This window comes from Heterodontus francisci, chromosome 49, assembly GCF_036365525.1.
Source record: "Heterodontus francisci isolate sHetFra1 chromosome 49, sHetFra1.hap1, whole genome shotgun sequence".
NCBI lineage: Eukaryota > Metazoa > Chordata > Chondrichthyes > Heterodontiformes > Heterodontidae > Heterodontus > Heterodontus francisci.
Genome location: NC_090419.1, coordinates 4079686 through 4090502, shown reverse-complemented (window position 1 = coordinate 4090502; position 10817 = coordinate 4079686). Strand labels below are relative to the sequence as shown.

The window sequence follows — 10817 nt, the reverse complement described above, 5'->3', positions numbered from 1 at the left end:
AAAATGTAGACAGAGCAACTGACCACAACCCACTGTCTTTGGAAGAGACAGAGCTCATGATGGATTTTGGGGAAGTGAACGCAGATTGTTCATTGCTGACTCTTCCACTTTTATCATGTTTGTCAAACCTAGCCAGAAGTAACGGCCAAATATAGTACCCGGAGTGTGTACGTTAAATAGGGAACAATAGCTTGTTATGCTCGAACTAACGCTCGACTGACCTCGGACTCTGCATGCTGCACAGTCACGTAGTCGGTGTTGTGATCATCTTGTGGGCGTTTATCTATTGTGAAATTGTTAGCTCTGCCTCTGTTATACTATATAAATCCACGGCGATCTGTAGCTCTGGGGAGTAGCACTGGACCACCTTTAGGTAAGGTGTGCACCCCATGATATCATGCAATAAAGTGTTTGCTCTCAACGTCTGAGTCCGGAGAATTTGTTCAACAATTGGGCACAATCTGGATTTTCTCCAACAGATTGGCAAGGCGAAGAATGTACTTTTGGTGGGGGACTTCAACGTCCATCATCAGGAGTGGCTGGGTAGCACCAATGCAGACCGAGCTGGCTAAGTTCTAAAGGACATAGCTGCAAGACTGGGTCTGCGGCAGATTGTGAGGGAACCAACAAGAGGGAAAATCATACTTATTCTCACCCTCACTCTCTGCCTGCCACAGATGCATCTGTCCATGGCAGTATTGGTAGGCATGACCACCATACAGTCCTTGTGGAGACAAAGTCCCGTCTTCACATTGAGGATATCCTCGACCGTGTTGTGTGGCACTACAACCGTGCTAATAGGGATATATTTCGAACAGACATAGCTGGGCATCCACGAGGCGCAGTCGGCAATCAACAGCAGCAGAATTGCACTCAATCTGTAACCTCATGGCACGTCATATACTCCACTCTGCCATCAAACTCCGGGGATCAACCTTGGTTAAATAAAGAGGGCAGGAGCAGCAACAAGAATACCTCAAAATGAGGTGAAAACATGGTGAAGCTACAAACCAGTACTACCTGCCTGCCAAACAGCATGCGATGGACAGAGCTCAGGGATCCCACAACCAACGGATCAGTCATAAGCTCTGCAGTCCTGCCAAATCTAGTCATGCACGGTGGTGGACAATTACATAATTAAATGGAGAAGGTGGCTCCACAAATATTCCCATCCTCAGTGTTGTGGGAGACCAGTACAGCAGTGCAAAAGATAAGGCTGAAGGATTTACTACAATCTTCTTCCAAAAGTGCCGTATGCATGGTCCATCTAGGCTTCCTCCTGACATCCCCAGCATCACAGATGCCGGTCTTCAGCCAATTCGATTCACTCCGCGTGATATCAAGAAACAACTGAAGGCACTGGATACTGCAAAGGCTTTGGGCCCTGAAAGCATTCCGGAAATAGTACTTAAGACATGTGCTCCAGAACTTGCCGTGCCCCTAAACAATCTGTTCCAGTACAGCTACAACACTGGCATCTACCCGGCAGTGAGGAAAATTGCCCAGAGCTGTCCTGCACACAGAAAGCATGACAACTTCAACCTGGCCAATTACTGCCCTCTCAGTCTACTCTTGATTGTCAGTAAAGTTATGGAAGCTGTCATTGAAAGTGCTATCAAGTAGCACTTGCTGAGCAATAACCTGCTCAATGACATTCAGTTTGGGTGCCGCCACGCCCACGCAGCTCCAAATCTCATTACAGTCTTGGCTCAAACAGAAACAACATACTGAACCTTAAAAGCGAGTTACGAATGACTGCTCTTGACATCCAGATTACACTTGACCGAATATGGATCAAGGAGCCCAAGCAAAACTGGAGCCAAATGTAACCAATGGGACATCTCTCCACTGGATGGAATCATACCTAGCACAAAGGAAAATGGTTGTGGTTATTGGAGGCTAATCATATTGGTCCCAGGCCATCACTGCAGGAGTTCCTCAGGGTGGTGTCCTAGGCCCAATCATCTACAGTTGCTTCATCACTGATTTCCCTCAGTTATAAGATCATATGTAGGGATGTTTGCTGATGATTGCACAATGTTCTATATTATTTGTGACACCTCAGGTACTGAAGCAGCCAGTGTCTGGATGCAGCAAAAGTTGGCCAACATCCAGGCGTGGGCTGAAAAGTGGCAAGTATCATTCGTGGCACACAGGTGCCAGGCAATAATCACCTAAAAGAAGACAGAACCTAACGATCTGCCCTTGATATTCAATGGCATCACCATTGCTGATTTCCTTCACTATCAACATCCTGGGGGTTACCCTTGACCAGAAACTGAACTGGACCAGCCAGAAAAATGCAATGGATACAAGGGCATTTCAAAGGCGAGCAAGTCTGCGGCCAAGAACTCACCTCTTGACTCCTCAATGTCTGTCCACCATCAACAAGACACAAGTCAGGTGTGTGATGGAACACTCACCACTTGCCTGGATGGGTGCAGCTCCAAAAACATTCAAGAAGCTACCAAACATCCAGGACAGAGCAGACTGATGGATTGGCACTCCATATACCACATTCAAGATTCATTACCTTTGCCACCTATGCACAGTGGCAGCAGTGTGTCCCATCTCCAAGACTCACTGAAGCAACTCACCAACACTCCTTCGACAGCACCTTCCAAACGCGCGACTTCTACCACCAAGAAAGTCAGGGACAGGCAGCAGATGCATGGGAACAACATCACGTGCATGTTCCCCTCCAAATAATACACCATTCTGACTTGTACATTTCTTACCATTCCCGCATTGATGCTTGAAAAAATCTGGGCACTCTCTTCAGAACAGCACGGTTGGTTGATATACGCAGATCCCAAGAACTGCAGCAATTCCCAAAGACGGCTCCCCGCTGCCTTCTCATAGGCAATTTGTTTAATTTATTTAAAGATACAGCACTGAATCAGGCCCTTCAGCCCACCGAGTCTGCGCCAAACAACAGCCACCCGTTTATACTAACCCTACAATAATCCCATATTCCCGACAGTTGGAGCAATTTACAACAGCCAAATTACCTGCCACATGCAATTCTTTGTCAGTGGGAGGAAATCGGAGCACCCCGCGAAAACTCACGCGGGTATAGAGGGAACTTGCAAACTCCACACAGGCAGTATCCAGAATCGAACCAGGGTCCTTGGAGCCGTGAGGTTGCAGTGTTAACCACTGCGCCACTGTGCCGCCCATCAAGTTCTGAAGCTGCCAGTGTCTAGATGCAGCAAAACGTGGCCAACATCCAGGCTGGGCTGAAAAGTGGCAAGTAACATTCGTGGCACAGAGGTGCCAGGGATGGGCAGTAATTGCTGGCCTCATCAGCAAAGGCCACATCCCATCAACAAAAAATAATCATGTCTTTCGCCAATTTTGACACGGTGCCACCACTGGAATTACTGGGAGTCCACCATTTGTGCTGCGCACCCAGTACCTCAAGGACTCACTGAGTACCCCTAGTGACCTCGCCTCTGCTGTGGGGTTGCAGCAATACCCCTGCTCCCAGGACTGGTGTAGCACCAACAGTGCATCCCTCTCACTGGCTAGCCCCAGTGACCCCACCACACGGACATGTTGTCTGGGGCTCCAGTGATAGGCCTGGTCCCAAGCCTGGTGCAGTACTGGCAGGAGTCCCCACCCCTTGAATGACACGGGCAACACCACAACACTTACCTGTAGTGTAGGTATCTAGTGATGGTCCAGGTAATAAGCCTCGTGGAGTACCAGCAGCATTCTATGCTCTCTGACTGGCGCCTGTGACCGCACTACACTTTACTGGTGCCTGGACCCCAGCGATTGCCATGGTCCAAGGCATCATGCACTACTGGCAGTTTCGTCGCTCCAGATTGTATTTCTGAGACGACTGACCGGCTGGCCCTCTGACTGTCTAACAGTTTTGGCTGGTGGGATCACTGTCCTTAAAGGCATGGGAACACAGCCCGGGCAGTTAATGGCCAGAATGCTGCTAAATTATCTCAGCAGGTACTCCGAGCAGATGAGGCACTGTTCCCCTCACCGTTCGGTCTACGGTTGGTACACAGTCCCCCGCCACAACCCCGCCCCCACCTCCCCACCCCCAACGCCCGCTCAAATAAATTTAGCGTCCTGTCTCCAGCAGAAATCCCTGCCACAAGTACAATATTTAAATCCGTCACTGAATGTGGGAACAAATGTACACATGTGTCTACATGAACGACTTCAAGCTGTTTTTCTTACTTCCAAACTGATGTAAAATTTCCCTGATCATTTCCCTTGTTTACTGTAAACTTAATGACGATTGACATAATTTGTTTAATTTATCTAACTTTTCATTTCCAGTCATTGCTTTGAAATAATTGAATTCTGTGTTACTTTTCACAGTTGAGGGAATCTCTTAGTAAGACCCACATGTAGTTTTCTGTACAAGAGCAAAATACAGTGGATGCTGGAAATTTGAAATACAAGCAGAAAATGCTGGAATTACGCAGCAGCTCTAGCAGCATCTGTGACGAGAGAAGCAGAGTTAATGCTTCAGGTCAGTGACCCTTCACCAGAATTTGGAGTGCTTAGAGATTAACAGTTTTTAAGCAGGAATAGAAGGAAGGAGGAGGAGGATTATGATCAACACTGAGTTCAACAATTTCCGCATCATCTGTTTGCCATTTATTCTCTCTGTCTTCCACCCTGTTACAGACCTTACTGTGCATGCTTTCAAGTCCAACCATTACAACACATCAGTGGATACAGTGCCACATTTGAAAATCTCATTCAGTATTCAGTCAAACATTTGCTACCAGCCTGATGTATAATTTCCCTGTTTATTTCCCTTCCTCACAGTTAACTTGGTGACGATTGTGATCCTGTCTCGGGGAAAGTGTGGTCTCTCCAAATGTGTCACTCGCTACTTGGTGGCCATGGCAGCGGCAGATCTCCTGGTAGTGATCCTTGACCTGATATTGAGGCACATTCCCATTGTTTATTACGAACAGTTTCATTTCTTGCAGTATTCCATCCCCACGTGTAATATCCATGCCGTCCTGCTGTTTGCAGCAACAGATTTTTCTGTCTGGTTCACCGTTACTTTCACATTTGATCGATTTGTCGCCATTTGTTGCCAGAAGCTGAAAAGTAAATATTGCACCGAGAAAATGGCAGCTGTCGTTCTGGGGACTTTGACTGTGCTGAGCTGTTTAAAGAACATGTTCTGGTATTTTATGTTCACAGGACAGTATGTTCTGGTGAACACCCCTTGGTTTTGTTTGGTAACAATGGAGGTTCTATATTCTCGAGTCTGGTCAACAATCGAATTCCTACATTACACTCTAACTCCGGGGTTCCCATTTTTGCTGATTCTGCTGCTTAACGTCCTCACTATCAAACACATTTTAGTGAGTAGCAGAAGTCGCCAGAGACTCCGGGCTCACAGCAGTGCGGGCAGTCGCAAAGACCAAGAAATGGAGAGCCGACGGAAATCCATCGTTTTGCTGTTAGTTATCTCAGCCAATTTCATACTGTTATGGGCAGTGTTTACGGTCGTTTCAATAGGGAACCGAATGTGGTATTTGGTGTCTCTATACCTACCAGAATTTTTACAGGATATAGGTTTCATGTTGCAGCTCCTCAGCTGCTCCACCAACACTGCGGTTTATGCCATGACCCAGACTCAGTTCAGAAAGCAGTTGAAGAATGTGCTGAAATATCCCTTTAATAGAATTATTAAATCCAATCAATGATGCCAGGAAATGAATTACTGACGATTTCCAGTAGCTCCTCATTATATTCCACATTTCCAGCAGCCGGTGGGGTGGCGTGGGGGAGTTGGGGGGGCGGGGTTGGTGTGAGGAGGTGTGGTGGGAGAGGGGCGTCGCTGTGCCTACAGAGGAGGGTGGGGGGGAAACATGTCGCTATGGTGACAGACTGTCGCTACAGTGATGGAGTGGGGGTGTGGCCTGACGCCAAGGAAACTGAGAGGGGGTACGAGATATGGTGATAGAGTGGAAGCGGGTTCTGCTGCAATGGTGAGAGTTTGAGGGCGGGGACTGTTCCCCTTCCTGACGGGCAAGAGGGGGTGGGGCCTGTCTCCCTTTGTGACGCTTTTGTGTGGGCAGGGAATTTTCCTCATTAAAAGGAGGCATTAGGATCGGGCCCTGGTATTCATTATGACGGTACATGAGGGCGTGGCCGTTTGCCTCCGATGACATGGAGTGGGCACGGGTCCGGCCTCCCATGGTAATAGGGAGTGGGGGAGAAACCTGTTCCCAATGGTGATGGGCGATTGGAGGTGGGACCTGCCCCCCATGATGACGGAGAAAGGAGGTAAGGCCTATTCACCATGGTGATGGGGAATGGGGCGGAGTCTGTTGTCCATGGTGACGGACGATTGTAGGTGGGGAACGTTCCCCATGGTGTTGGCAGAGTTGGGCCAAAGTCTGTTCCCCATGATAACGTGGGAGTGAGGCTGAGGCCTGTTCCATAGGGTGATGGAATACTGTGGGCGGGCTCTGTTCCTCATGATTGTGGAAAATGGGGGTGCGTCTGCACCCCATGGTGTTGGGAGAGTGGGGGTGCGCATGCTCCCTTTGGTGATGCAAGTTGTCTCAATAGCAACCAGGATAACAACAAGAAAAACAACAGTAAGAGAGTTGGTGGTGGGATACTTCACCTTGAATTCTTCATAATCAATTATAGCATATAATTATTTCTCACCTCTCTTAATCCTTCATTGCCCTTTCAGATCCTTTTTAATACTTTGGAAGCCTTGGCAACCATATCACATTCGAATACTGTATAACTGTTCCTTATTAAGGTCCCACTATTTAAGAAAGGTTGTAGAAATACGCCAGGGCACTACAGACCAGTGAGTCTTACGTCAGTGGTAGGGAAGCTATTGGAGAAAATTCTGAAGGAGAGAATCTATCACCACTTGGAGAGGCAAAATTTGATTTGGAATAGTCAGCATGGCTTTGTCAGAGGGAGATCATGCCTAACAAATTAGATTGAATTTTTTGAGCATGTGACCAGGTGTGTAGATGACGGTAGTGCAGTTGATGTAGTTTACATAGATTTCAGCAAAGCCTTTGACAAGATCCCACATGGGAGACTTATCAAACAAGGTAACCTGACAAGTTGGATTCAAAATTGGCTTAGCTTTAGGAGACAGAGAGTGATGACAGATCGCTGTTTTAGTGACTGGAAGCCAGTGTCCAGTGGCGTACCACAGGGATCTGTGCTGGGTCCCCTATTGTTTGTCATTTATATAAACTACATAGATGACTATGTGGGGGGGGGGGGGTAGGATCATTAAGTTAGCGGATGACACAAAGATGGCCGAGCGGTTAACAGTGAGGTGGAGTGTCTTAGGTTACAGGAAGATATAGACGGGATGGTCAAATGGGCAGAAAAGTGGCAGATGGAATTTAACGCTGAAAAGTGTGAGGTGATACACTTTGGAAGGAGTAATGTGACACGGAAGTATTCAATGAATGACCTGACACTGGGAAGTTCTGAGGAACAAAGGGACCTTGGTGTGTTTGTCCATAAATCTCCGACGGCAGAAGGGCAGGTTAATAGGGTGGTGAAAAAGGCATATGGGACACTTGCCTTTATCAATCGAGGCATAGATTACAAAAGGAGGGAGGTCATGTTGGAGTTGTACAGAACTGTGGTAAGGCCACATCTGGAGATCTGTGTGCAATTCTGGTCGCCACATTATAGGAATGATGTGATTGCATTGGAGGGGGTGCAGAGGCGTTTCACCAGGATGTTGCTTGGGATGGAACATTTAAGGTTTTAAGAGAGGTTGGATAGGCTTGGGTTGTTTTCACTGGAGCAGAGAAGACTGAGGGGTGACCTGATCGAAGTGTACAAGATTATGAGGGGCATGGACAGGGTGGATAGGGAGCAGTTGTTCCCCTTAGTTGAAGGGTGAGTTACGAGGGTCACAAGTTTAAGGTGAGGGGCGGGAGGTTTAAGGGCGATTTGAGGCAGAACATTTTTACCCAGAGTGTGGTGACGGTCTGGAATGCCCTGCCTGGGAGGGTGGTAGAGGCAGGTTGCCTCACATCCTTTAAAAAGTAGCTTTCAAAGCTATAGGCCAAGTGCTGGCAAATGAGATTAGGTAGACAGACCAGGTGTTTTAATGCATCAGTGCAGACTCGATGGGCCGAAGGGCCTGTACTGCGCTGTGATTCTGAGATTACGTTCCAACATATAGCATATTTTATAATTTTATCAGGCTTTATATCGCTTCATAACTCTATGTAATCCGTTGTAGATCGTTATAGTAATTTAAAATCCTTTATAACTTGTTATAATTATATATAACACTGTGTAATCCTTGATAAAAGAACTGAATACATTGTAACGCTTAATAACCATTCATAATCCTATATATACCTTTACAATGCATCATAACCTTTTATGATCCTATACAATTTTTTTTTAAAACTCGTCAGAATCATTGAATTAATGAGTGATTAACAGCACTGAAGAAGCCCATTCGGGTCATCGATACCAGGCCGTCTCTCCAAGGAGCTATGCAGCCAGTCCCATTGCCAAGCTCTAGCCGTGTAGCCTTCCAAATCTATTTCTCTCAGGTGGCCATTCAACTTCCTGTTGAATTCATTGATTGTCTCTGCTTCCACAACACTTGGGGCAGCGAGTTCCAAGTCATTGCCACCAGCTGCCTAAATGTACTTCCTCATATTGCCCCTACACATGCCAACAACTTTAAAAATATGCTCCCTAGTCCTTGTACCATTTGTTAAGGGCGTCTGTTTTTCCTTGTCAAAATTAACTAAGCCCGTTCTAACCTTGTGCACTACTATTAAATCACGCCTCAATCTCCTCAGTTGTAAAGAGAACATTTATCAACCTAACCTTGTAACTGAAATTACCCAACCCTGAACTCATTCTGGTAAATCTATGCTGCACTCTTTCAAGGGCCCTCATATCCTTCCTAAAGTGTGGTAACCTGGGCTGGGCGCAGTTCTCCAGTTGGGGCCTAACCAGAGCTTTATAAAGGTTCAACATAACTTCAAAGCTTTTGCAGTTAATGCCTCTATTCATGAAACCCAATATCCCATATTATGTTCGAACCACCCTGTCAATATATCCTGCCACCATCAAAGATCGATGCACATGCACCATCAGGTCCCTCTTTTCCTGCACACGCTTTAGAACTGTGCCAGTAAGGCTATATTACCTGTCCCTTTTCCTTCTGACAAAATGCACCACCTCACACTCATCAGTATTAAATTCCAGCAGCCACCTCACTCTGCTGGTCCACGTATATCCTGTTGCAGGCAGTTCATATCTCGCCAAGTTCTGAAGAAGGATCTCTGACCTGAAACGTGAACTCTGATTTTCTCTGCACAGATGCTGCCAGACCTGCTGAGTATTTCCAACATTTCTTGTTTTTGTTTCATATCTCGACACTGTTTGCCTCAGCTCTTATGTTGGTGTCGTCAGCAAATATTGAGATCCTGCTCTGTATTCCAAGATGCAAGTCATTTACAGATGGCAAGAAAGCAATGCTTCTATCATTGACCTTTGGGGAATTCCACTGCCTACCACCCTCTAGTCTGAGAAGCAACCATTTATTACAAGTCGCTGTTTTATGTCCTTGGACCAATATGTTATCCAATTGGACACTGAGCCTCCTATTCCATGAGCCTCAATGTTGTTAACCAGCCATTTATGAGGTGCCTTATCAAATGAATTCTTCAAGTCCAAAAACAACATCCACCGTATTCCCTTCATCAACATTCTTTCTTAGCTCTCCAAAGGAAAACCAATTAGATTTGTCAAGAACGATCGGCCATTCACGAATTCATACTGGCTATAGATAATTAACTCCAACCTCTCTAAGTTGCCAAATATATTTTTCCTGATTATTATTTATAAACTTTACCCACCATTAATGTTAAACTGCATGGCATATGGATGCTAGGAGTGCCCTTACACCCTGTCTTGAGTAAGGGTATGCCATTTGCCAGTCTCCAATCCTCTGACACTAACCCCTACCCCCCACATGCCCCCCACCTCCCCTTTCTCCAGAGAAAGTTGGAAGGGTCTGGCAATCCCTTCCACCATTTCAATCTTCACTTCCTTTCGAAACCTGGCATGCAAGCCCTCCCGACCAGGTGACTTATCAACCCTCAGCATAACAACATTTTTAATACCTCACACTCACAATTTTTATCCTGTTCATTGCCTCTCCTCTCTCTGCTTCGACCAATAATTTGCCAGCTTCCATTTCCTCAGTGAACACTGATAAGAAGTAGGCTTGTCCTGCGCCTCTAACCATATTTAATCCCCATGTCCCTAATAATCCCCACTTCTGCTCTTACTATTCGCTAACCATCTACATGCCTGTAGAAGATCTTTTTGTTCCTATTTTTATTGACTGCTATTATATTTGCATATTCTCTATTTGCAAGATTTATTTTCCTCTTTACCTCCCTTCATACAAAGCATTCTTGTTTCATCATCGTCTCTATTTGCCTCGTCAACCAAGGAGCCCTGTTCTTGGTTTCCCCTATTTTTACCCTGTCTAGAGTTTTCCTAGCCTGTCCCTGAAGCATTTCTTCTTGCTACTTGTTGATTCCATTCTACCCCGGCTAGACCCCTTCTCATTGCTTTGAAACTCGCTCTCTTCCAATCTATACATTCAGTCCTGTTTTGTTCCTTGCTTTCCTGCCTTCTGATTTTATGATATGATGATCATGCTTACCCAAATGCTCCCCCAGAGATACTTGCTCAACTTGGCCCACCTCATTTCCCAGCACCAGATCTAGCAATGACTCTTTTCCAGTTTGATTGAGAATATACTGATCAAGGAAGTTCTCCCAAAG

The 10817-nt window shown here is 46.1% G+C and overlaps 1 protein-coding gene across 1 annotated transcript; it reads left to right on the top strand.

Annotated features, from left to right (window-relative positions):
- The first annotated feature begins 4434 nt into the window (after positions 1 to 4434).
- Positions 4435 to 5696, top strand: LOC137358345 (neuropeptides capa receptor-like). Its single transcript, XM_068024288.1, has 2 exons — positions 4435 to 4498; positions 4801 to 5696. The coding sequence occupies exons 1-2, from the start codon at positions 4435 to 4437 to the stop codon at positions 5694 to 5696; spliced, it is 960 nt and encodes a 319-aa protein (XP_067880389.1).
- Positions 5697 to 10817: the final 5121 nt, after the last annotated feature.